We start from the raw sequence: 26,673 nt of genomic DNA, 5'->3' as shown, positions 1-26,673 counted from the left end.
TTCTTTTTTTTTTTTTTTTTTAATTTTTTTTTTTTTCCCAACGTTTTTTATTTATTTTTGGGACAGAGAGAGACAGAGCATGAACGGGGGAGGGGCAGAGAGAGAGGGAGACACAGAATTGGACAGGCTCCAGGCTCTGAGCCATCAGCCCAGAGCCCGACGCGGGGCTCGAACTCGCGGACCGCGAGATCGTGACCTGGCTGAAGTCGGACGCTTAACCGACTGCGCCACCCAGGCGCCCCCTGATTGTTCTTGATAAACATCTGGGAATAGGGCTCTTCTCATGAGCAAGCCCTGACTTGGGTCAAGGAAAAAGCCCCGCGAATGGTCTTTTCTGGGGAGTAGCCATGCAGGTCAGACTGTTTTCTGGGGATGGGGCTTTTTGGGGAGTTTCGATCCTGATCTCTCTCCAGAGGCTACTCTTACAGGGCTCTTAGTTTCAAAACTGCAGCTCTGGGGAGAAAGGGGGTAGAAATAGGTCACATTAACATGTCACAAAACTTGTTCTTACTGGGGTTATCAGTTATTTTTCTTGCATAAATGCCCTTGCTGTTAGAGTTCTTACAAGTCTGGTTAATTTCCAGAGTTCTGAAAAGTTTATTTTGACGGCTGTTGCCAGTGTTCTTGTTGCTTTTATGGAGGAACGGGTGTTCGGCGATCCTTGCTGTACCATTCTGGAAGTGCTTTTCCTCTTTTTGATACAGGTGGTAGCGCAGCACACATTCTTGTACCTAATGTTCCTTGGAGACTGCTCCACGTTGGCATCAGAAGTATTCTTCATTGTTGTTTTTATGCCTACATAGCATTCCTTCATGTGACCTTGATTTATTTAACTGCTTTTTTTTTTTTTTTTTTTTTTAATTTTTTTTTTCAACGTTTTTATTTATTTTTGGGACAGAGAGAGACAGAGCATGAACGGGGGAGGGGCAGAGAGAGAGGGAGACACAGAATCGGAAACAGGCTCCAGGCTCTGAGCCATCAGCCCAGAGCCTGACGCGGGGCTCGAACTCACGGACCGTGAGATCGTGACCTGGCTGAAGCCGGACGCTTAACCGACTGCGCCACCCAGGCGCCCCTAACTGCTTTTTTATCAATGGATTTTAGGGTTATTTACAGACTGTTGCTACAGTAAATTAAATGATTTTGTGCTTCTGTCATTTTGCATGCTTAGGAATCTATCTGTAGGATAAATTCCTAGAAACAAAATTGACGGGTGACAGCAGACGTCTGTTTGTAATTTTGATAGATCTTGCTGAAAATTCCTCCCTGAAGGCCAGATCCATCTGCAATGCCATCAGCAGTGCATGGAAGTGGGACTGACCTGGTCTTGACACAGAGGGCTGTGAGCCAGATCCAGGTCGATGTGGAGCTTTGATGTATATAACTTTAAGATCTTGGTCTGCAAATAAATTCTGAGATTATTTAACCCAAGGGGAATATTTAACTGACCTAGGATTTAAATTTTTCTGGAATGGTATGTCTACTCTGTAAAGAATTACATGGATCCCCTACCATGTGCTAGACACAATGTCTGGGGCTGGGGATCCACAGATGAAGACATGTTTTTATTCTCAAGGGACTTAGTCCCTCCACCACATTGTAATTATCTCTAATATTAAAAAATGCTTAGATCTTGAAAAAAATCATAAATTTAATATTCTGAGACTATGTCCTAATGAATAGTTTTTCTTCTATTGAAATATAAGAGTTAGTCTGAATTTTTGGTCAGTGTGGTTTTAGTCCCAGGCATTTGCTAGAAAATCAGAAGTGCCAAATAACCAGTGGTTCCTAACTCTTTTGGCTTGACCCTGCCTCAGAAGGAACTGTTCAAAGGGCTACAGTTCTATCCTGAAACGTCCAGATTTTCTTTAAGTAGTTTCCAAGTCATGCCAAGAACAAATCAAAGTACCATAATTAGATTTTTTTTTTTTTTCTCCACTGCCTTACTAATTAGATGGCAGGCACCTTCCTTCTGAGACTATATGGTGTCTCTGTAAGAAGTTGCTTATTCCTGTGGTTGGAAATGGTTCCGGTTCCTTTGAACAAGAGGCAGAAATAATGCTGTTGCTTTCCTGCTGTTGCCAGGCATGTGTGGAAAATCAACAGTTAGTCTTTGGTTGTCTCTTGGCTTATAAAATGATCTTTTTATGCAGACTGCTTTGGCAGGTCAGAATGTAGAAGCCCAGCTTGGCTGAATATGATTCACTGCAGGCCTCATTGCCCTGGTCTGTTTAGCAGAGCAAGAAATGAAACTCTTTGCAAACAAAACAAAAACAAAAAAACATAAAATTGGCATGGTAGATCATTGGTCATTAATGGATACAGAGATAGAAGATTGCCCACTTGGCCTAGAATGATGAGTATTTTCTTTCATTCCATTAACCTGACATCCCAAATGGCCTTCCTTGAGCCATCCTTCTTCCCCAGGGCATTGAGTATCTTCTCACTTGCTTTATGATGGGCCCCTGTGGACACATTTTATAATTTCATCTCCATTACAAACAGGCTTAATGTAATTCTCCTAGTTGGAATTTATTTTTTTTGTCTTCCATATCTTAAAGCCACACGACTAGAGATGAATATAAACCTTCATTTCAAGATGCTGAAATCTGAGTAATCTCAGATTTTTCTGCTGTACACACCTAGCACAGGAGGGTTCTGGCTTTCTGGGCATGTTATCTGGAATCTTGACAGAATTGCACAAGGAGGCCAGACAATGACTTGAAAAACTTCACAATGAACTGATCACTTATCTAATTATCTCTACTCACCTCTCTGTTTCACTGTAGAGCAGGAATCAGCAAACTTCTGTTAAGGTCCAGATAGTAAATATTTTTGGCATTGTGGGCTATATGGTTGTCTCAACCATTCAACTATTGTTGTAGTATGAAAGCCGAACAACCAGTGCAAAACCAGATGGGCATGGCTGTGTTCCAATAAAACTTTATTTATAAAACCAGGGCATCTGTCCAGATTTGGCCTTCAAGCTTGCTCTAGAGTCTCTCCTCCCCCAGTAGGTGTCTTTGCTTCTCATTTGTTTTCAATTATGAGCATTGACAAAGAGATTCTGGTAGTTGGACCAATAATTGAAGAAAAAATCAACTAACTTGGCCCCTTCCAAAGAGAAGGATTTAAATATCAAGGATTAAGATGGGCCTCTGGGAAAACCAGCGACTCTCTCAAACATTTCTGAAGAAATGACTGATTTTACTGCAAAAGTCCAACATTGATGGAAAGTATGTCATCGAGCATATTAGCATACAATTTCGCTGCAAAAATTAGAGCAAGATAAATCAGTATGTGATTCATACTTGGCTCATTCTTAGAATCAGCCTGTAATTCCAATTGTAATTTAGATTTTAAAAATAACGAGGATAAATTTACTTGCCTGATTTCTACTTTTATTTTCTGAGATAAAGTTCCAATCAATCAAAACATGTTCTCCAAGTAATATTCTCCATAAAATGTGCCCATGTTAAGTCGGTTCCCTTTTCCTGGCTCTAATTATACTGAGATGAGGAGGACTGAGTACTTTTTCTGCTCGTTGGGGTGGGAAGGAATTAACTCTCAGTTCTGTTTCTGGATCTCCCTTCTTCAGAGAGGTGGTTAGGGCCGTACCTGCTGAAATCTTCATTCGAAATATCCAGGCCGGGCTCGGGGGAGGGTTGGATTGGCCATACAAAAAGGCCCCAGTGTTTTCTATTGTTTGGTTATTAACTGTCAATCTTCAGGGCCAGGGCCGTGTTTTGAGCAACTGTACTGTTTTTGTCCTGCTCAGTTTTCTAATTCTGTCAGGCCTGATCCCTCTCACATCAGTATTGGGTGCCACAAAGATGCTTGGAAAGCCACCTGGAAGGAGAGGTGACCAAACACCAGGCCGACGAGTGAGACAGAATTGGCAGATGTGTACAGGCTTTCTCAAAATTGCTCCCTTGCATCAAGGGCCTTTGAGCAGCCTCCTCCCCTAAATGAAGACTTCCTTCTGTGCCTTATAGATTCTGCAAAATACTTAGGTCAGTAGGATACTGGGTGGGGATTAGGATGTCAAACTGACCTGTGTCGGAATCCCAGTTCTGCATCTCCCTAGCTCAGGCCAGGCACTCAGCCTCCCTGTCTCCACATCGCCTCTGCTGTGAGGGTCATGCCTGCTCTTAGCTTGTGGAGCTGTCATGACAATGTAATGAGTCAAAGCACATAAAGAGCTTAGCACAGGGTCTGGCATTAAAAACCTGCACTGAGACCAGGAAGCTTGATTTTCTTTTGTTGTCCTCTTTCTCTTCCTGTCCTATCAAAAGAAAACAAAAAGCCTGAAGAACTCCTGGTGGGATTGGGACCTGGGGGTTGCTCAGAGGAAGAAAATGCCCCTTTGAGGTTGTGACTTCTCATTTCGCACCTCCCTTTCCTGTTGCCCGCAGCCCCAACAAGCGAGGCCCGCCAACATACAACGAGCACATCACCAAGCGTGTGGCCTCTAGCCCGGCGCCACCGGAAGGCCCCAGCCACCCACGAGAGCCAAGCACACCCCACCGCTACCGAGAGGGGCGGACAGAGCTGCGCAGGGACAAGTCTCCTGGCCGCCCCCTGGAGCGAGAGAAGTCCCCAGGCCGGATGCTCAGCACGCGGAGGGAACGCTCACCTGGGAGGCTGTTTGAAGACAGCAGCCGGGGCCGGCTGCCTGCGGGAGCCGTGAGGACCCCACTGTCCCAGGTCAACAAGGTGAGGCACCATCCGGAGAGGCCAGAGGAGTGACCTGAGGAGCTGAGGGCCCTTTGGGGCCACTGTTGTAAAAAGGAGACTCTGTTATTATTAATTCAGATTTTTTTAGGACATGGTAAAAAGTTTAGGAAGAAAATGTATTTAAGAAGAGGCCTTTCTAAGCAAATGGATAGTGCATACATGTGTACCTCAAAATGGAATAGCTACCCTAAGGTATATCATTCGCTTCCCCAGAGGCAACCAGTGTTCGCAGTTTCTAGAGATACTCTATGCACATAAGCAAATATCTATGTGTATCCTCCCTTCTTAAACACAAATGATAGCCTACTATACAAAACGTTTATGTCTTATTTTTTTCAGGCACATCTACAAATACGTACCTCAAGAATTTTTTGGAAGGCTACACAGAAACTGGTTAACAGTGGTTGCCCCCTAGAACTTTGAGCTTTTTGAAATCTTTAAATCATACACGTTATTATCTGTGTAATTTTAGGTTAGCAATTGAGATGGAGGGATGTGTTGAAGGAAAGGGGGCCCCGACGAGCAGGGGGAGGCTCAAGTACTTGATGCCTCCTCGGTAGGCTTGGTTCCAGGGACCCCTCTGGACAGCACAGCCACCTTTCTGTCCTTGGGGGCTGGTTTTCTAGATCACATTCTCCCAAGGCCACCTGCAGTTGGCTCTTGGGACCCCTGCTGATAAAGAGAGGAGGAAAGGCCGTTCAGTGTTTTTTCTTCTCCCCTCTGATTTACCGATAAAATGGGGGCTTGTGTGTGTGTGTGTGTGTGTGTGTGTGTGTGTAACAGAGATCCATCCACAGCTTTGGAGAATTTTCTGTGAATGTCATTCCCTGATGAACCCCAAGCTCAGAGCTGGAGCCGTACTGTGGAGCACTCCCTGTTAACAGCTGCAGGGAGGCCGGGTGGTGCACACTACCTCCTGGGATCAGGCAGGGGGAGCACAGGCATTTTTGGCCCCCTCAGCTAAAACCCCCTCCTTATTTTGCTCCTAGGTCTGGGACCAGTCTTCAGTATAAATCTCAGCCAGAAAAACCAACTCCTCATCTTAATCTGCAGGAAAACCCCAAACACTCTAAGGAACTTTGCTGAAGGGGACCCCAGCCCCCATCTGCTCAGCCACCCCACGGCACAGCTGGGTCCAGACCCACCTCAGTGTGGACGCCCTGCAGCCAGGTGGTGCCGGGCTGAGGCTCTCGGGAGCCGTCAGCACCTTCCTGCAGTCACCCTCTGTGCACTTTCTCTTTCAGAGCATTCACAAACTTTTATACCTGGCTCTAGCCTGTACCAGTTCATCAAAGGAAACCAACCTGCGCTAACTACAACGTGGTTAGAATCCTATTTAATAGCTACTTTAAGATCCTAGGGTTGGTTGGTTTTCTTTTTTTTTTTTTTTTTTAAAGACAACAGAATTCTTAATAGATTTGAATAGCAATGTATTTCCTGTCGTAGTCATTTTTAGCTAGATCACACCATCAGGTCTTTGCTACGGAAACGTATTGTAGAAGAGTCCCCGCCAGTTGGCTAACCTCCTGCACTCATGTAGGTTCATTCTTGTTCCAGTCCATCCTCACAGATGGCCCTGTTTTACCCAGGGTGACATCTTAGCCAAATGTTTACTGTTCTCATTGCCTTTTATGGCCTTGACGACTTCCCCTCCCACCAGCTGAGAATGTACGGAGGTCATCAGGCCTCAGCTCGGAGGCAGTGACTTGGGGCCAAGGAACCTCGAGGAGCTCTCCCTCCCCGCCCCTCAGCGTCATCTCCCCAGCCTGCTGTCCCTGCTTTCCATGTAGCTTTGGCCAGGAAAGCATGCAATAGACTTGCTCGGAGCCCAGCATTGATGAGTCTCTGGGCCCGGGAGAGGACCGGGGGGCCATCCACCTCCTGTCCGCGACAGCGCGTCGTTCCCCACCCTGGGATGGGAAGAGACCCGTCCGGGAGTTCTGCATGGCGGTTTCACTGCATGTGCTGCCCCCTGACCTGGCTGCCCCCCTGGGTTGCTCTGCCAATGTACTAGTACCATACCATCGCTCCCGCTGAATCGAGACCCTCTGACCACTTGCCAATTCACTGGCCACAAAAAGCTGCAGTCTGTAGCACTGAACAAACAAAAAACCAAACGCTCAAGCCTTACGACCAGAGAAGGATTTCAGCAAACCACCACCTCACACCTTCACGCTTCCCTGCCGCCTCCCTCGTGGATGACTCCGTGTTCACACAAAATCCAGCACAGTTCTACCCCACGAAACTGTGACTTCCCAAGTGAGCCTTTCCCTAGGGCTAGACTAAGACGAGGAAGTTGGAGAGAGCCGCGGCCCCTCTTCCACCTCTGCTGAGGTCAGGAGGTCCTCCTTAGGTGCAGTGCTGCTCACATGGTTTCTCTCTGCCCGCTACCAGAATGCGAAATTCCTGGCAACTGGTAAAGAACCAACCTAGAGGCTTTGCAGTTGGCAAGCTAACAGCGGCCTTACTTCTGCCTTTAATCTCCCACAAGGCATCTCTTGCTTCTGATTCTCCATGACTCTTAGGCATGCCTCGAACAACCAAGGCACATCCTAGGTAGGCTGAAAGGTAGACCTGTTTCCACCACTGCAGGGGAACATGACCACGTTTCAACCCACGTCAGATCACTTTCCAGATTGCAACCTGGCCCAAATCCCAGCTCCTTCCTGCTCGTCTCTTAACCTAAGTGCTTTCTTGTTCGAAACGCCTATGTCCCTCCCTCCACATTATTGCACCCTTGGCAGGTGTCATGCTGTTGTGTTTTATGTGTCGCTTGGAGTCTTTGGGGTCACACTGCATCCCCTCCCTCCCCCAGGGCAGATCAGACTGAATGTTTGCTGAAGTTTTTGTCTCTTGGTCCATAAGTATTTGGAAAGGTCACTGAAAACTGGTCTTTCAGTCTTGGCATTTCATTTAGGATCTCCATGAGAAATGGGGCTTCTTGAGCCCTGAAGGTGTATATTGTGTGTCTCATTTGTGAAAAATGCTTCCTGCTATAGAACTAGCTCAAAAGACTGTACATATTTACAAAAAACTTTATATTCGTAAAAAAAAAAAAAAAGGAAATTGAATTGGTTTCTACTTTTTTATTGTAAAAGGTGCATTTTTCAACACTTACTTTTGGTTTCAACGGTGGTAGTTGTGGACAGCCACCTTCACTGGAGGGTGGGGAGCTCCGTGGGACCACCAAGATGCCAGCAGGAAATACCGTACCACGAAATTGCAGTCAAAAGCTTATTAGCATACGTAAGATTCTAGGTCTCCAAAAGTACAGGCTTTTTCTTCATTACCTTTTTTATTCAGGATGAGGAAAAGAACACAAGGAACAATTCAAGATCCACCTTGAGAGGAATGAACTTTGTTGTTAAACAATAGTGAAATAAAGCAATGATCTAAAATGTTTGCTTTTGTGCAACGACCTCTTCTTTTCTTGAGAGACCATAAAAGTCCTCAGTATTGCCATTGTCAGCATGGGCTTGTTACTGTGGCGTGGGACCTTGCTTCCCTCTCAAGGAGGCTTTTTTCTGGGGTCGGGGGAGCAACACAGAGGCCGGAGCACACTGCTCTTCTGGAGTCAAGAGCCCGGTAGCAGTCTTTCCCAAGAGCAAGACCTTGTTGGAAGTTTGGTCACTATTTCCAGTGAACCATAAACTGGCTGTTAGGTCACTTTATAGGACTGCAGAACAGGAAAGGTCCTTATGCAAACAGGCCATTTTGAAAGGATTACTTGAGGATGGATTACCTAATTTTCCCATAATGCAGCTAAGCAGGAAAACAGGTCACTTTAAAACTTCTCTCCATTATAAGGTCGTGGGGGAGTTTTTAAAAATTTTTTTGACAGAGAAAGAACGAGAACAAGCAGGGTAGGGGTAGAGAGAGGGAGACACAGAATCCGAAGCAGGCTCTGAGCTGTCAGCACAGAGCCCGATGCAGGGCTCAAACCCACAGTGAGATCGTGACCTGAGCCAAAGTTGGACGTTCAACCGACTGAGCCACCCAGGCGCCCCGGTCGTGGGGAATTTAATGATGTAGATTTATTTCCTTGGGGGGGGGGGTTTGGATCAAGATAATTTAAAATGTAAATACTTCTATTTTTAACTGGATGGATTTTTAGTCTGTGAGGTAAATTTTTCCCATGATTGTTAGTACAAACTCTGCTTGATCCAAACATCAGTTTTGGCAAATGGTGAATTTTTTCATGGTTCCTGTTGCTTTCTACTCTTCGATTTTTACTTTCCAATGAAAGTATCTGACCACAGTCACAATCGGACTGGGAGGGCCGTATCTGACATGCTTCTTACAGGGACTGTACCTGCAAATCTGTTTTCTACTTTACTGTTGGAGATAAAAATCTGCCAAAGGTCATAACTATAAGAATGAAAATGACTCAGAAGATGAATAAAATGTCAGAACATTTCTTTACTTATAATACTGGGGAAAGTCCATTAAACACCAACCATTTCAATTAATGTCCTGAGAATTCTTGGCAGCCAAGGAATACTTTCTAAGTAAATACGGTTTGGTTCCAAAAGGAATGTGCCAGAAAGGTTCTTTGGACCCTAAGGAATGACTTCAAAGAACTAACAAATCACTCAGCCACACCATGAAATGAGGCCCAACCTTCCACGGGGCCACCACTCCTGTTTCTTAAGCACAAAATCAGACACCACGTTTTCTGTGCTTAATTTTCATGAGACTAAAGACACTGATTGTACAGCAAATTTCATAACCGTGAAACTAGGTTTTGGAGACTTAGGCCAAAAAGAGATAATTTGCTTAATGGGACTGAAATTCGTCTTCAGAAAACTTGGGCCTCTTGAATCAGATTTGCTTTAGAAGACATCCATGCAGATTTAAGTCTAAAGCATTAAGGCTACGCCTAGGAGCAGCTAAGCTTCCACTTGCAATACAACAGCTGAATAGGCCTGTCCCAGTGGTTCTAAACCACTGAACTTTGCTCCCCTCCCCTAAGAACATCTGACAAAAGTCTGGAGACCTTTTTGATGGTCACGATTGGCATCTAGTGGGTAGAGGCTAGGGATGCTGCTGAATGTCCTACAACAGGGCAACCCCTACCCCCGAAAAGAATTATATCAGGTCCAAGTGTCAATAGTGCCAAGGTTGAGAAACCTTGGCCTGTTCTAGTCAGATTTCTCTCCGGGCAGTTTAAATATTTCTTATGATGTCTACACCATGGAGACTGGGGCTCCAGGCACACAATGTTTGTATGAGAAAAATGTTTCATCACTTGCCTAATCAAATATTGGCTTTATTTTCCAAAGCTGGGGAGGGTTGGGCTAGTGGAAATATAGTACAGTGTTGATCACTTGGCTTTCCTTTATCAATGATTAATGGAACTAAAGGGCTTGTTGGAGGTAGAAGAACAAACTTTGAAAATGACTCCACTACTATAAGCAACTCAGGTGGTCTTTCCAAGAACCACAAAAAGGAAAGCTAAGGGTGACCTAGGGTACTCACAATTTTCCAGATGAGATGGGTGAATTCACACAAAGGTGGTAGAAAAGGCAGCAGTGAGGGCTGACATCTTCATCCAGGCAAAGGCCCTTTAGTGGTGCTGAGGACGAAAAAGATGAGGACTGGGAGCTGACCCAGAGACAGGGTGGGCCCCACAGATTGGACTCTGGCTGCTCCAGCTTTTGGGATCCTCTCCAAGGGTCTGACAACAGTGATGACTCTCAGGAAGGCCCTACAGATGTTACTACAACAGCTGGGATGACTTAGGTTTCAGAAGAAATGCGTGTGTGTTCCTAACTTCCTTATTTTCTCCTGAAGACAATTAGCATTGGTCTTCCAGGTCAGAAGGCTCTGGCTTGTTCCTCCACTAATTTGCTGATCAAGAGAGGTGCTAAGGGGGGGGGGGGGGGGAGGATTTCTCAGAAGCTGGATAAAGATTTGAGTGGTCCATAGACTTGGATCCTCATCAATTCATTCAAACTGTAAACACTGGTGGAGAATCGGGTATTGGGAGAACTGAACACGTTTGGAAATGAAACTGTTCATCTAAAAATAATGGGAGGTGAACCAAATGGCATTTTATTCTTCCCTAAAGTGGCTGTCTCTGACCTCAGCCATGGATGAGATTACTGATGTTCTGGGTTTTTAATCCTGGTCTTTGGAGTTTGGAAATTACCTAATTAAGCGAGTTGAGGGGGCTGGCATTTTTGCTTTTCCAGCCTCTTAACTTCCTGTTTGTGGCCACATCCCATCCACGTCGTAAAGGCTTTGTGGCTCCCAGTGTGGAAAGAGCCCTAGGATCATCTAGTGCTAGTCCAATCCCTCTCATTTTTCAGGAGAGGAAGTCAAGCTAAGAGAGGCCATGTGATCTGCCCAAGGTCATACAGCTAGTCAGCAACTGAACTGGATCAACATCCCTAATTTCATTAGGGAGGGGACAGTGGGAGAATGGCCAACTTTAATGTGAAGTCAGGGTTTGACCTGGTTTCGGAGTGCTACTGACTTCCATTATTTACACCCATAAGCAAAGCTGGAGGAAGGAAAGGGCTTTGCCTGGGTCCTTTAATCTCTGGTTTCTGTATTTTGACATACGATTCTAATGACCCATACCATTTTACTTACATGTTAGTAATTTAAAGGCCTTACCTTTGGCTCTATAAATTTCACTTGTACATAGATTTCCGGGAGGAAAAATACATCTTCACTCAAAAGCAATTTGGGTTAAGCTTTAACCACGTAACCAGTCCTCACCCGTAATGGGAATGCTAATAAAGCATTGCCTGCCTCGGTCATAGGACACTTCACTTCTACATTTGGCTTTGCCTCTGTGATCTGGGGTCTCCTCTGACCCTGTGATTTCACATCCATGAAATAATTTCCCTTACCTCTAGCTTCTCGGGTATTGAGGATTTCACTTGGGTCTGTGAGCAGTCTTTCAAACCATAGGAGACTTCCTTTGTGTTGCCTTTTAAAGAAAATGGAAGTCTTAGATACACAAACTGCTGTAGAGAATGCGGATACCTTGGTCCCATGGAGTGGCTATGCCTGCATCCTTCCACCACAGTGGTGGTCTCTCTTGGGGGGGGGGGGTCTCCTGTGGCCTCTGGGCTGCAGAGAGCTCTCACAGGGTTTACTGGTTCCCAATTAGTTTTTACAGTGGATTTTTAAGTTCTTACTGTTTCCCCCTGCGGCCTGGGGCTGATGGCTTCCTCTGAGCTCTGACTCTGACTCAGGCTAGCAGCCAGGTTCTCTAATCCCTCTCACAGAAAGGGCAGTGCCCTCCTGGGCCAACTCATGCAGGCCCCCACCAGCACCCTCCCTCAGTCCCCACCAGGGCATAGGGTCTGTGCTCACAGCTCACCAAGTTTCTTTTCTGGTACTTGAATAGATCGCTTTTATACTTTTGAGCTTAGGTAAATTTTTTCCATTGTATTTTAAAAGTACTTTATCCAGTTTTGGAAAGAGGATTTTTACATGTTTCCACAGTCTACTTAAAATCCCTATAGTCCCCAAAATCTAGGGTTCCCACATCACTTGGATTTTCAGGGTGAGACAGCCAGTTACCCAGGTAGGAGTGCTTTCTAGGCCACTCTCCACCTCAAGTAAACCAAATGACCTAGAAGTTCCCTTTTCTCATACGTTTATTTAAATACTTCCTGGCACTTGGGAAGGAAAGGCTTATTACAATGTCATCTGTAATCTTCCGTCTTGTTTGGCAGAGCAAACAGAGCTCCTTTTAGCTGATGAGAACGCTGATTCCAGAATGTCCTGGCGTCTTCCAAGGGTGTCCAGATCCCAGGCTCCTGTGGTGGTGCTCACTGATAAGCAAGAGGTGGCAAGACCTTTGACCTGGAGATGCCATCAACCTGCCCAAACTGGGAACCTTCACTGTTGCCTCTCCTCAGTCTCCCCTCAAAACTGAGTGGCTCAAAGGAACGCAGTTTTACAGGCTTCTTAACAGCCTTCCAAATTCTGCGTGCAAAACCCATAGGTCAAGGGAATGGTCCTCAGTCCTGGGGGCAGCCAGAGCCGCCCTGTCACTCACCCCAGAGTACCACGAGGATGGTACCATTTTCAATGAGCGCAAGACGTGACAAAGATTGAAAAGCACCTCACCGAGTAAACCTCGGAAGCGTTCCAGTCTTTTCTCCAAATGACTGAGTAAAATCAAAGCTTCCTCCAAGCCTGCGTCCCGTTATCTTTACAAAGCTTTATTGAAACCTGTACGTCAAGGTGACAATAATTCAGTGTTTGGAAAGCAGTGACAACAAAAAAGGGTATCCCAGACTCAGGTTTACCAAATAAATACTGGCAACCAGGGAGCTTGTTCCTCCGTCTCCCAGCAAGAACACAGGGCAGAACCATAGCTTCTGCTGACTTGAGGACAGGAACCTGCACTAATGGGCACGTCTGCAGCATCTCCCCGGAAACCACGCCGAGTGTGAAGAGGTTTGCTTTGGTCCAAAGAATGTCTTCTCGACATGAATTTAGAAGGCTGCTGTCAAGTTCTAAGTTCCTCCCAGAATAAACGACAGCAACTGCTACAGCCTTCGTTGCTAAGTAAAGACAGAGGTCCTGAGCAAGTTGGCATAGGGTAGGGTGCTCCTCCCAAGTTTTCATGGTAATACTGTCCCCTCATTGCGATTAGAGTAAAAAGCTGGACAACCTTCCAGCTAACAGTGGTCAGTCCATAGGATCATCCAGCTTAATGGAGAAATCCGGCAGCAGTTTTCAAAGTCTGTTCTAAGAACAGATTATTGCTGAATACAGTTCGCATGATCTATATTCTAGTTGGGGTGATTTAAAAATTGCCCTAAGGCCAGAGACTCAGCCACCTCTGGTTTTAAAACAAAAATACTTAGTGCACAAAAGCAGAAGAAACAATTGTACAACTTCATCTGGAAATCAGACAGGTTCTAATTTCTACAGAAATTATATCTCCCTGGAGCAGAGAACAGGCGACCATCTACTGCTTTGATTTCAGAAGACAGGTACCTGCTGTTGCCTCCACAGCCAGGCCTCAACAGGGACAAACTGATGGTCTTAAAAATGCCCATATGATTAGAAATTTTGCGTGGCCTCAGACCCTGCATCTTAGATTTTCCCAGCAGAGTGGCTAGTGTTCATTTCTGGCTGAAGAAGAATCTCCACGACCAGTTCAGAACTGCACCTGTCCTCATGCACTGCGGTGTGGGGGCAGCAGACCCTCTGCTTTCCCTCACGGTCCTCGGCCTCGGTGAGCCCCAAGGCTCACAGCCGCAGGGTGCCAAGAGGACTGTTATAGACCGAGGCGCTTTGGGAGCTGCCGTGCCTGGAACAAACCTTCAAGCAGGACTACGGTGGGGATGAAATGTCTTATAAAGAGTGTGAAATGAGAAATTTACAGTCCGTTCCCTCTAGTGGAAAGCATGCACGCGTGGAGCCTGGTGGTGCACACTGTTCCCTGGAGCCCACCGCTGGCTCCCAGCTCTTCATATGGGCTTGTATAGCAAGGTGGTGACATACTTTTTCTTGTACCGGTGGGTCGCGCTGAGCACCATCACTCCATCCTGAGGAAGAGGGTGGAAATGATCAAAGGTGGTACCAAGTCAAGAGCTCAAACTTTAGTGTGTGTGTGTGTGTGTGTGTGTGAAGCATCAAGAGGGCTTAATAAAAACACTCTTGTTCTGCCTTCAGAACCCGAGCCTGTGGATCTGCACCAGGCCCCAGGAGCTGCCCTTTAGATAAGCACTCCAAGTAATTCTGTTGCTAGGGGGCCTCACAGCACACTTTGAGAAACACAGCTCTACCAGCAACAGAAGTGTCATTACCTTGATAGAGAGTGCATAAAGGTGGTTCAACATGACGTGGTTGGGCTCGGGGAGCAAAGCTGGATCACACTGTTGGAGAAACAAAAGCAGACATGAGCATCTAGGACTTGGAAATCAAGAAGATTCTCCCTTTATTTCACAGCACCAGGTATCAATGGAAAGGAGGCAGGCTCTCATGCCCCTTTCTGCTTAAGTTGGGTAGTGAAAGACTGATCTGACAGGTGAGGTGAGGTGAGGGGGTCATGCTTTATGGTCTAAGGGGAGCTCCCTGCATGCCTGTTGGATGCACTGGTGTGTCTCCAGTCAGGCTTTACCTTGGCCTCTAGTGGGCCACAGCTATCTTCTTATTGAAAGAGAAGAAGAGAGAGCCGTCCAATGAATACACTTTTAGAGAGAGCGGGAAGATAAATCTATACTAAACATTCCTGAGCAGTGGGCTGCAAGCTCATGTCTGTAGGATTCAGAAAGCATGAAGAATGAAATGGATAACTGTGGAGGGACGGAGGGGAGGCCACCCGGTGCCTGGGAAACCATGTCCCAGGGCAAACCACAACCGCTGCAGGAGACGCCTGCACACGGATGCTTTTGGCTCTTCATCGTAGCACACGCGTACCCGCTTGTATGTGGAGTCCACAAGCAGCATGGCTGCTTTATCACCTCATAAACATGGGACTTTCAGGGGGTGGCTTGGACAAAGCACAAGAACACTCAGATTCCCAAGAATTAGGGCTGTGCTGCGCATGTTTAGTGAAACGGAATGGAAAATTAACAAGGTAATAATGGGGTGCTCTTCAGGATCCTGGAGGACACATACTTCTTTTTACGAATAATATCAATTTCCCAGAGAAAATGTGTGTCAGCCAGATCTCCCAAGTTTTAATCCGAGAGCACTGACATTTCTGAAAACAATTTGGTGATTAAGAGTAGATACTGAAGTCTGGGGGCCAGAGGAGGAGTTCCACTAAGTAGCTTACCGACAAGGAATGGTTATAGATTTCTCGTCATGTTTCACAAGGAATGGGGCTTAGGTTGAGGCAAGAGTGAAGCACTAGGAAAACAAGTTCAGAAAGGCTTTGTGCAACGGGAGAGCAGCACTCTGTTCCAGCACTCTGGAACATCTCACCGGTAGCCCATTCCCACATCAGAGGGGGACCCTGGCAGTTGACACCAACGGGCAACACTGAAACCTTTTTCCCAGCCGCTTCCGAGAGGCAGTTGGAAAGGGGAGCAGCACAACAGGACGGTGGAGGATGGTCTGGACAGACACCTGTGTACTCACAGAAATCCCCGTGTCCTTGTTCAGGATGACCTGGAGCAGATGTGGAGGGAGAATGGGTGGTGCCTTAAACCGTTCTTCTGGTTTTGAGACATAGGGTTCCTGATGGTAGGGTCCTGGTGGGGAGCTGGACAGCTCTGTCGGGAGATGGTGACAGGACATTTACTTTGAAAATTATGAGGTCTAGGAGCAGTCTCACTGAATTTATGGCACCGTTCAGTTTTCCTCGTCCCCTCAACACAGATTTATATTCCCTTGAAGAATATATATAGGCCCCAAGGGTGAAGAGTAGAGGCAATGAGAAAACTCTTCTGGAATTTGGGTGACTGGCATAAAATTCAGCATGAACTCAGATGCCCTGGCAGCAGATAGCGGTGGTGGCAAAGCTGGTGATTCTGGGTCAGACTAACAAGGAAGCTGCTCTCAGTAACCTAACCTGACATGCCCTGCAGAACAATGCTGCTCGCCTTGGGCTGGGCTGGCAAATACCACAAAGACGCTCAGGGCTTCAAGCGAGGCTTAAGCAGCTAAGCCCAAGGTCTGAGCACCACCAGCCAGAATAAAATGGAAGATAGTGCAGCCTGTTTATAGACACAGTGGTGAAAACAAGTTATATGAGGCATTGGCACATTTCAAAACTAAAACCAAAAATAAAAAATTGATAAATCTAATCTCTACAGGCTCTTTGACTCCACCACTCTCAGGTTCCTTTCAAACGCTTGCTTGTCTTGATTATACAGATATTAAGAAGCTTCTGGAGGGGCGCCTGGGTGGCTCAGTTGGTTAAGCGTCCAACTTCGGCTCAGGTCATCATCTCACGGTCCGTGAGTTCGAGCCCCGCATCGGGCTCTGTGCTGACAGCTCAGAGCCTGGAGCCTGCTTCAGATTCTGTGTCTCCCTCTCTCTCTGACCCACCCCCATTCACGCTCTCTGTCTCAAAAAATAAACAAACATTAAAAAAAAAATTTTTTTTTTAAAAAAGAAGCTTCTGGAAGTGCAGCATTTCATAAGGTCAGAGGTAGCTCACTTAGTGATGTCTGACCAGCTGGAAAGGACTGAGCTGTTGTCAAAGGACACGTAGGATGGGTCCTGGCCACCAAATCCTTGGGCGGAAGATTAAACCTGATGTGCCCCCGCTCTGCCAATTCCCTCAACATCACTTTCTAGGGTACAGGCTCACTTCGTATGCCCCAACCATATGACAGCAGGAAATGGAGAAAAACAAGCGTAGAAAACTGAGCCAATAGGAGTAAATACATATTTTAAGAAAATGAGTATCTAAATATGAGGTCTATGGAGAGCCTGATGTTGGTTTACCAACAGTTAGGGGCCAGTTTTCTTTCCCCAGGTGGTCTATGCTGCAGAAACTTGACTAAAAGCTTTGGTATGTGGCCTAAAGTTACATTTATCAGTAAGTGGGGGATACTTGGGCATTTTCTCCATCCTCCTATTCCCACCTATCTGACAAAGAAATAAATGGCTTCTCTAAAAGATTTGTTAGCTATCCAGAAAGAAGAACACTATTTTGGGATTTCCAACTCCTGCTCAACAAGCTGGCTTTTCAGCCACAGCAAGCCCGCCATGGTCAATTTACCACTGTGGTTTCTGAGGTGATAAGAGTAAGAGATCATGGGGGCAGAAGCTCCAGGCCCAGCCAGCTGACAATGAAGAATCATCCTGCAAACTGCACGGAACCTGTCTTCTTAGACTATCAGGTCCCATCCTGGACAATCTTTTCACTGCCTCCCACAGGGGTCCAAGGAATTGTTTACACTCCTGCGAAAAGGGGCAGTGGAGTTGGCACTGATGCCTTAGATTACATAACATCACTGCCCCTGAATTGTATGTATTACGTTGCTTCCTGTGGATTTGGATGAAAAGCAATTAATTGAAAGCTTGAGGCCTGGCTGACTCTTGCAAAGTTCTTTAAGGATGGTACCGAGCAGGTTGTGCAGTTAGCCGGTTTCCTGTGGTTAGCCTCTTTCTCCCCACAAAGGGATTCTGGCAAGGTGCTAATATGCCATGTAAGTGACGGCCCAGATCACTGAAGTGTCCATTTATCACCTGTCAGGCTGAGACTCTCCTGACAGGGTCGTCAGTAGGCAGGGAGCTGGCAGGCTCCCCCCGAGCTGGCTCATCACTGACCCAGTGCAACTTCCCAGGGCCTCTTGGCCCTGCCCCTGGCACGAGATCAAGCTCTGGTTCTGCTTCCACCATCTGCTCTCTGTGGCTAAGCAGGCCTACTGAATACTGGAGATGACCAAAAAAATGCCTTACAGCTCCCTTGGGGCTAGATTTCAACAACCTGACCTGACAGAGTTAGGAATCACTTTTGTGGCTCTTTAGGGAGCTACAAACATCCACATGACAGGGCAGCTCAAGCTCAAGAGTGAGAGGCAAGAGAAACAGGACTATTTCTACACTGCACAGCCCCACCTGCACACACGTGGTATAAAGTAACTGTGTTCATACCAGACACATCGGAGCACTTTTGGGAATCCACCATTAAAGCATCAAATACTTCAAAGTCAGTTTTCTTCACTTGAATGATGTTGTTAACTGTGCCAAGCTGGCTGGTTACTATTGGCTGGGAAGAGACAGACAGGCAGAAATCATAATGTGGAAGGTCTCTGGAGTTATTCTTTAGAGGATTTAGAATTCCTGGCTGGAAGGTCTCATCTCCTGGCTGGCCAACCTGCTCATCTCCATCAAGTTTGCCCATAAGTCTGACAATTAACACTGCCATCTAGCTAAGCCACACACAGCGACTTTTACCAGCAGGACAAGGAGACCTGGCAACAATTGGTAGAGGGAAGTGAGCTGTTAGGATTGTGAAGGCAGTCAGAGGACCAAGGGCAGGAGGAAGAGTACCTCAGAAGGGTCATGTGTCCACTGACCATCCACAAAGAACTTGTACTGATGCTCTCCTTCAGGCAGGTCCAGGATGGCTACAAAGTTATTGTGGCTGCAACGAAAAAGGAAGCAGAGGATTTCAGCTGGGTGAGCTGCCCACTTAAGCTTACTTACAAAACTGGCCATGGGACGAAACCAAACCTTTGTGTGTAAAGAGTTTAGCTGCAAAAGAATAAACATTTTTAACCACTGTAGGCAATTCAGTATAATGACCTCAATCTAGAAAAGCCGTAAGAAAGCAGCATTGCAAGAGGTTTCCTTAAGGACTCACTTTGGTCAAATGCCAGGAATCCACATTCCTACCATCAAAAGGTCAACAAACAGGCATTTGTCCTTTTCAACTTGCCCGCAAAATACCACTTGGCATCTGGGAGGCCAAAGAGGACAGCAACTCAAGATAAACTGCACGCTGCCGAGTTTTACTGTCAGTCTGCCTTGGGCAGGAGACGGGATCAGTTTCCCAAGAACCACAAACAGGTCTCTAAAGAAGCTTGCTTAACGTCTAAAACAAGGTTCCAGGAAAGCTTTTTGCTTGAAATGACTCTAACTGTGCTGAGTGTCCCCCTCCTATACCCACATTACCAGCGGAAAAGCAGGCGGCCTGTGACCGTGATCAGGCCACACCCAGCAGGGCACAATTTCTCCTTTTGTTTCATCAAGAGTACTCACTAGTGAAGATGGTTTTTCACTGACTATTTGAGACAGAAGTCAGTGCTAGGATTCCTGATCAAGGGTTTTACCGTGGTCTTGCTAATGATGCCTAAATAACAGGTACCTTCCAAACAAAGGCAATACAAAGAGTGTCAAAGTTTAGAAGGAACTTCAGAGATTTTCTGTCTAATGTTCCCTTCTTATAGTCAGGAACACTGAGGCTCAGGTGTTACCAACAGGTTAGCTTAGTCAACATGGACCCAAATTCTGGGCTTGAAGATTCCCAGCCCAGTGTTCTCTCTCCACTGCACTAGAAATAGATTTCTCATTCTGAGGAAGAAGTCTTGCCTAAGCAAACCTATCTGAAGTCAAAGATGTCTGTGAGATACTCATAACTGAGAAGCGTTTTCTCCTAAGTGTGCTCTAAACCTAGAGTCTAACTGGGTATGAGATTTGAACCCTGTGAATCATTAAGCAAGATTATTTTCCATTCAGCATCCATTTTATAAAAACATCCTTTTCTATTCCTCTGCAGAAACCAGTTAGAAACCAGAGTATCTATCCCTGGATTAAGACAAATATGTGAATATTGCCCAGGCAATTACCTTCTCGTGAGGGGAAGTTTACTCCAGTTGTTGAAGGACCCGGATAAGTAAACTTCCTTTCCGCCTCCCGTCCATCGAAATACTGTTGGCCGAGCCTGGGCAGGGGCTTTATCATTCACTTCCAGATCATGCTGCCAAGCCAGGAATTCTTCCTTCTCTGGAGCCTAGAAAGGGAACAGTTTACTCAGGGACAGGAAGCCATCAGTGGGCTCCCTGCAACACACAGTTACCCTGTCTAGTCTTCTAAAAAAGAGGCAGTGATGACTACTTAGGTTCATTTTCAAACTCATTAACTAACAGCTCTGCCTTGGTTTCCCCACTGCAAGATTAAAATAACAAAAACAACTATTTCTTAAGGTTGTTGTGAAAGACTGAGACAGTCCGTGTAAAATGCTCTGCATTAATGTCTGACATGTAGTAAGTACTTAATAATTACAAGCTGTTAATACTGTTTTTAAAGAGATCTACATCAAAATTTTAGGAGAAACTACAGAACTCACTTGGAAGCGGGTACAATGAATTCAAGACTAGCTTGACAAATGTCATTTTCTTCCCTGAATTAACAAGATTCAAAGTATGTGAAAATTTATTAGAGACAATTCCAGAGCTGTCAACTTGAAGCTCACAAATCCAGATTCTAAGGGAAAAAATATTCACAAAGTGCTATCCAGGCACCGGGGAGAAAAAGGTAAGACAAAGACTGACCCTCCTTATGGCAAACAATAACTTCAGGCACGGGAAGTAATGTATAACTGAGGTATTCCAAAATAAGGGAGAAATAAACACAGCCAACTCTGGTTGAAATATATGTGGTTTTAGATCCTTTTACACATTTCCTAGTCAGAAGCCAAAGACATTAAAAGAGCAGGAGTTCCAGGCTGGGAGAGACCTTTAAAGGTGTCATTGAGCAGGGGCACCTGGGTGGCTCAGTTGGTTGAGCGTCCAACTTTGGCTCAGGCTCTACGATCTCATGGTTTGTGGGTTCAAGCCCTGTGTTGGGCTCTGTGCTGACAGCTCAGAGCCTGCTTAGGATTCTCGCTCTCTCCTCTCTCAGTCCCTCCTCGACTTGCGCTTTCTCTCAAAAAAAAAAAAAAAAAAAAAGCGCCGTAATTTCTTTTAAAAAAAAAAAAAGGTGCCATTGAGCAAGTTTCTAATATCTTCATTTCGAATACTGACTGGAGCTTATCTTAAATGAGCCTGCATTCTTTAAGATTTAACAAGATCTAAAGATTAAAGAATAACAGACTGGAAAATCACTTGCCAATGAGGAAGTGATAACCACGGCCAAAATGGTGAAGTAGTGTACTAAAATAATCCATGACTTTTTTAGGGGTCTAGGGCATTCAGTTCAGTGTCTCTGCTACATCATCTCAGTAACGTCTCAGGAAATGATAATGGACACTATTTAAAATCATTCTCCACAGATCCTCTGTATTCTAAATATTTCTTATAGGAGCTTTGCAGCAGCAGCAGAACCACAAGTTACTCCTTGAAGAAAGGAGTTTGGTTCTTGTGGTGTCTTAAACAGCCGTCCTTGGGCCGCGATGATTTCTGGGGGAAGGGATGTCAAGTCTTTGGAGAACCAGGATTTCAAAGTTCACTTTGCACACAGCTCCTCGGGAATGCACAATTTCAGAAAGCAAGTGCAAATCACAGGACTTAACGCCCAGGAAGAGCAGGCTCTTTCGAGTTGGACTCAAAGTCAAGATCCAAGTGAGGATTTAAAATAATGTGATCAGGGGCGCCTGGGTGGCTCAGTCGGTTGAGTGTCCGACTTCAGCTCAGGTCACGATCTCACGGTCCGTGAGTTCGAGCCCCGCGTCGGGCTCTGGGCTGACGGCTCGGAGCCTGGAGCCTGCTTCCATTCTGTGTCTCCCTCTCTCTCTGCCCCTCCCCCGTTCATGCTCTATCTCTCTCTGTCTCAACAATAAATTAACGTAAAAAAAAAAAATTAAAAGATAAAAAATAAATAAATAAATAAAATAATGTGATCACCTAGCCCAACATCTGAGAAAAAAATATGAGTAAAGGTGGAATGAGTCACCAGGCAACTAGCCCAATGGGCAATGATGATGAATACGCAACTGAATACTAACAGAGAGCATGCTGGGCCTGGGGAGACCCCATTTTTCCCAAGCCTGCTCCGCTGCCCTGTCCTTAAGGGATCCGTTCTTCCTTTTTTAGGCTATACCACATACTTTTCAGCTGCCAGAACCACTAAGTGTCCTTGGACTGGGCCCTGCAGCTGGAAACACCACACCCCATCAGGCGGTTTGCAGGAATATGGCTGAACCAGGAGTCAAAGCTCATCTTTAAAGTTTTGATGAATGAAAGCAGACTACAGTTAGGATGTCCAAATGTGGTCTGCAAAAATGTCTGCTTTGGGGCACCTGGGTGGCTCAGTCAGTTGAGCGTCCGACTTCGGCTCAGGTCATGATTCACGGTTCGTGGGTTCGAGCCCCACATCAGGCTCTGTGCTGACAGCTCAAAGCCTGGAGCCTGCTTTGGATTCTGTCTCCCTCTGCTACTCCCCCACTCATGCTCTCTCTCTCTCTCTCAAAAATAAACATTAAAAAATGTTTTTAAAAATGTCTGCTTTCGGGGCGCCTGGGTGGCACAGTCGGTTAAGTGTCCGACTTCAGCCAGGTCACGATCTCGCAGTCCGTGAGTTCGAGCCCCGCATCAGGCTCTGGGCTGATGGCTCGGAGCCTGGAGCCTGTTTCCGATTCTGTGTCTCCCTCTCTCTCTGCCCCTCCCCCGTTCATGCTCTGTCTCTCTCTGTCCCAAAAATAAAATAAACGTTGAAAAAAAAAAAAGAAAAAAAATGTCTGCTTTGGTCTGTTTAAAATATCATGTCATATTTTTACACGAGAGGAGAGAGAAGGTTGAGTAGCAGCTGGCTGCTCCCTTTTCAGACTGACACTTCACTCACCTACTGACCTCCAGAAGTCCAATTCCTTTTCTGAGTCTGCTCTAAGGAAGCCGGGGGAACCACAAGTTCAGGGAGAACTAAACGCCTCTGGCAACTGCAGTCAGCTGGGTAACTCTGTTTTCAGCTTGCACGTGTGCGCTGGGTTCTCTCCAAAATCGACAATAAACTGCAAAACCAGCTCCGACAAAAAGGGCCCGTCTCCGTAAAGGTGAGGAAAGATCTCTCAAGGCTGTGAAACTAATTATACCTAAGGGGAAAGCAGCGACCGGGGCTCACCTGCTGCTAGCTCAACGATCTGAATTAATTAAGAATTTGAAACGCTGTCCCAGAGCTGCTTTCGCCTTAATGATGTTAAACGAAGTTAGTTCCTCCTCCCTCGGGGTGACTTTCTCTTCGGTAATTAGACACAGGTTCCTGGACTGCGAAGAGGGCTCTTAACAGGGCCATCTGGCTTTTAAGTGAATAGAATTAAGTATCTCCTCCCTCCCGCTTACGAAGTTTCTGAGAGGACGTGGCGGGGAATCTAATAGGGGGTTTCTCCCCCTCAACATTAATCAAGGGGAGCCGGATTCCCCCACCCCCTCACCTTGATTTCCTCGGAGTGGAAGAGGTCGGCGTCCTCGGGGCTGTCCATCAAGATCTTGGGCCTGTCCCCGTCCTTGGCGCCCCCGGAGCTGTCCCTCCGCGGCGTCTTGTGGCCACCCTGCCGCTCCAGCGCGGCCCGCTCGCTGCTCGTGTTGCCCATGGCGGGGGTCTGCGGGGACACCGGGAAGCCGGACGCGGCCTCACTCCAGGGAAGGGGCAGGAGACTCCCGCAACTAACGGGTCACAAGGACCCTGGGGAAACAGTCGGAGCCCCGAGTACCACACCGCTCGGGAGAGGGCTCCGGGCCGGTAACCGGTTTGAGGCGTGCGGGACGGACTGGCCGTTTCACAAGCCCGCGTTACTCAGGAAGCCCGAAAATAAACTCGACACTTTCCCAACAACTCCCCCACCTCCTGGTAACTTCCGCTTCCGGCGCGTCTGAGAGTCAGTCGCGATAGGGGGTGGGGGCGGGAGCAGCGGGCGAAGCGCCTTAGGCTAACTCGACCTCACTTCCGCTTCCGGTATGGATCTGCGCGGCAGCCACACCCAAAGGAGTCTCCAGGGGCCTCGGGGCGCGCAGTCGCAGTGAGCTGCTGCGGCCGGAGTCAGGACCAGACTGCGGAAGGCCTGCAGGGGGCGTGCCAGCGCGAGGGCGGTCTGGGCCGCTTTCCCTGCTCTGGAATGAGTGATGCCATTAGCTATTTTAGATATCTTTACCCACTTCCTGTTGATCCTGCACTCGACAGCCAAAGAGATCATTTAAAGTGTTAATCTAATTAAGAGACTCATACTATTAAAGCTGGTTAATGCTCTAGCTCACACGCATTTTGTGTGCCTTAGAAGCACTGCCTGAATAAAATGCAGATTCCCCGGTCCTATTCCCTGGAAATTATGATTCCGAAGTAGGCTCTGGAGTAGAGTCTGCATTTTAATATGAACTCCAGGTGATTTTGATGCAAGTAGTCTTGCAGGTGTTTGAGAAAATGACAGACCATAAGATCTCAGGAAATTTCTCAAGACAAGTAGGTTTGGGCGTTATAAAATGCTAGTCACTAGTGTATTTTTTAAAAAATTGCACAGCCTTTTGATAGATAATTTTGTAAGATCTTTTATAATCACTTTGGACACATCATTCTGCATAAAATTAATTTATTAACGATTGTCACATCGTGGCCAGTGCTTTAGCAAAAGTGTATACACTTGTGGTCCTAAAATATTCTAATCTATCGGTCACTGTCATGGTTTTTTTTGGTGGTGGTGAGGTTTTTTGTTTTTGTATTTTGTTTCGCATGTGATTATCTCAAAATGCTTTGCATTTGCTGGGCCAGGTCATGCATTTTGTCTACTGAACAAACATTTATTTGATACCTACAAAGTGCCAGGCATTGTGCTAAGTAAATAGTAGGCAGATGACTAACAAATAAATGGTCTCCTGGGAGATTCGACAGTATCCATCAAAATAAAAAATGTACCTTCATCTTAGTGCACAATTTTACTTCCAGGGAACTTCTGTAGAAATATACACATGCAAATTATATGGAAGCATGTCCATCTGCCACAGGGTCTCTAATGCCATATTACATTAATTCTAAGATGCACATGTTTTTTAAGGATGCGCATTTTATTTCACATTTTAATCTCTGAAACTGGGTGTTCCTTACAATCAATGGAATGTTAGATTTGATGAAATAAGGAAATAAAAAACTGCAAAATTTGAAAAGGTGTGGCAATAGAATGACAAAATGAATTTTTAAAATTCATTTTATAGAATAATGAGCCACTTTAAAAAAGGAGGAAATAGGGGCGCCTGGGTGGCTCAGTCGGTTAAGCGTCCGACTTTGGCTCAGGTCATGATCTCACAGTCCGTGAGTTGGAGCCCTGCATTGGGCTCTGTGCTGACAGCTCAGAGCCTGGAGCCTGCTTCACATTCTGTGTCTCCCTCTCTCTCTGCCCCTTCCCTGCTCATGCTCTGTCTCTCTTTGTCTCAAAAATAAATAAACATTAAAAAAAATGTTTTTTAAATTAAAAAAATAAAAATAAAAAAGGAGGAAATAGAATTCTGTGGGTAAATATGGAGAAGTGTCTATGACATTCCAAATCCCAAAGCAAGTGGCAGAACAATAGAGGTTAAGAGCATGAGCCCTGAAGTTAGCCTGGGTTTAAATTCTGGCTTTACCACTTTGTAACTGCCACCTTGGTTTCCTCTTTTGTGAAATAGGAAATTAAATAACACCGACCTTATAGGCTTGTTTTGTGAATTAATTGAGAACATGCACAGAAAGTGCTTAGCATAGCACCTGACTCAGTAAACATTCAACAAACGTTAGCACTTTTATTGGCATCATTATTCTTGTGAATGGAAAGTTCTGGAAATATATACAACACAATGTTAATAGTGGTCCCACCTGGGGAGAGGAGTGGGTTTGGAAACAGGAGCAGATCGAAAGGGGACTTTCTCTTTTTCAATTATTGTTTGAAATTTTTCTCCTGTGAGGATGTACTACTTTTGTATTTTAAAAACAGATTTTATAAGACAAAAATAAGCCATGATTCCAGCTCCAAAGGAATCCACAGAGTAAAGGTGGAAACAGACTCCCGGAAAGGCAATAATTCGGGTAGGCAAAAGGGTTCTACTGGCCCAGAAGGGACTTAAGCCAGGCCAGAGGATAACCCAGAATGCATTCTTTGAGCTTTCTTGCTCACACTAGGCAGTGAGGAGGGCCATGGACATGAGGACAGTGAGCTCATGAACACGTAAGCTGTGGACCCTTTATCTGGCTATGCAGGTGCTGTTATGCATGAAGAAAGTTTCAAGACTGCTGCTCTGGCTCAGATAAGATAACCCAGTGAAAGCATGGGTCCCAGATCTCCCCGGTCCCCATTTTATTTTCGTGCAAACTCAGAAGAAAGGCCATGGGAGGCCATCTGCAAACCAGGAAGCGAGCTCTCACCAGAACTCGAATCCTGCCAGAACCTTGATCTTGGACTTTCCAGTTTCCAGAACTCTGGGAAAGTAAATTTCTGTTGTTTAAGCCATTCATTCTGTGGCTTTTTTTTTTTTTTTTTTTTTAATAGCAGCCTTATCTAAGACAGACTGCAGTGTGTGTGAGCTGTTGAGATAGAGTTGTAAGCTGGCCTACCTGGATTTCCACCAGACCTTCTGAAATTCACCTCACCGATGTAAATAA

At 45.9% G+C, this 26,673-nt stretch overlaps 2 protein-coding genes and 1 long non-coding RNA gene across 13 annotated transcripts in view; 1 reads left to right on the top strand and 2 right to left on the bottom strand.

Moving 5' to 3' along the window:
• CIT (citron rho-interacting serine/threonine kinase) overlaps positions 1–8,139 on the top strand; it is a 165,608-nt gene extending 157,469 nt beyond the window's left edge. For all 11 annotated transcript variants that reach the window (XM_086681822.1, XM_086681824.1, XM_086681823.1 and 8 more), the window contains 2 exons: positions 4,416–4,716; positions 5,727–8,139. In XM_086681822.1, the coding sequence (XP_086537948.1) occupies positions 4,416–4,716; positions 5,727–5,750 (325 nt within the window). In that variant the 3' untranslated portion in view covers positions 5,751–8,139. The remainder of the gene's footprint in view (positions 1–4,415; positions 4,717–5,726) is intronic.
• LOC147575334 (uncharacterized) lies at positions 1,077–7,995 on the bottom strand. Its single transcript, XR_015242277.1, has 3 exons — positions 7,856–7,995; positions 4,637–4,778; positions 1,077–4,285 (listed from the first exon to the last, which is right to left on the bottom strand). It is a non-coding gene; the product is annotated as an uncharacterized LOC147575334 (long non-coding RNA).
• Positions 8,140–12,335: 4,196 nt separating the features above from the next.
• PRKAB1 (protein kinase AMP-activated non-catalytic subunit beta 1) lies at positions 12,336–23,927 on the bottom strand. Its single transcript, XM_025933163.2, has 7 exons — positions 23,486–23,927; positions 19,968–20,131; positions 18,670–18,763; positions 18,271–18,385; positions 15,802–15,935; positions 14,523–14,591; positions 12,336–14,261 (listed from the first exon to the last, which is right to left on the bottom strand). The coding sequence occupies exons 1-7, from the start codon at positions 23,642–23,644 to the stop codon at positions 14,184–14,186; spliced, it is 813 nt and encodes a 270-aa protein (XP_025788948.1). The 5' UTR covers positions 23,645–23,927; the 3' UTR covers positions 12,336–14,183.
• Positions 23,928–26,673: the final 2,746 nt, after the last annotated feature.

Source organism: Puma concolor, chromosome D3 (assembly GCF_028749965.1).
Source record: "Puma concolor isolate L17-30 chromosome D3, mPumCon1.1.hap2, whole genome shotgun sequence".
Lineage (NCBI taxonomy): Eukaryota > Metazoa > Chordata > Mammalia > Carnivora > Felidae > Puma > Puma concolor.
The sequence above is the reverse complement of the archived record's forward strand: the minus strand, read 5'-3'. Positions and strand labels throughout refer to the sequence as shown.

What these genes read in the sequence shown, in the direction of transcription:
- PRKAB1 (XM_025933163.2), bottom strand. Translation starts at nt 23,644, where the DNA reads ATGGGCAACACGAGCAGCGAGCGGGCCGCGCTGGAGCGGCAGGGTGGC. An exon ending in TCCACTCCGAGGAAATCAAG is followed by an intron (nt 20,132 to 23,485) that starts GTGAGGGGGTGG and finishes TTCCCTTTCTAG; the next exon opens with GCTCCAGAGAAGGAAGAATT. An exon ending in TTTATGCACTCTCTATCAAG is followed by an intron (nt 14,262 to 14,522) that starts GTAATGACACTT and finishes CCTCTTCCTCAG; the next exon opens with GATGGAGTGATGGTGCTCAG.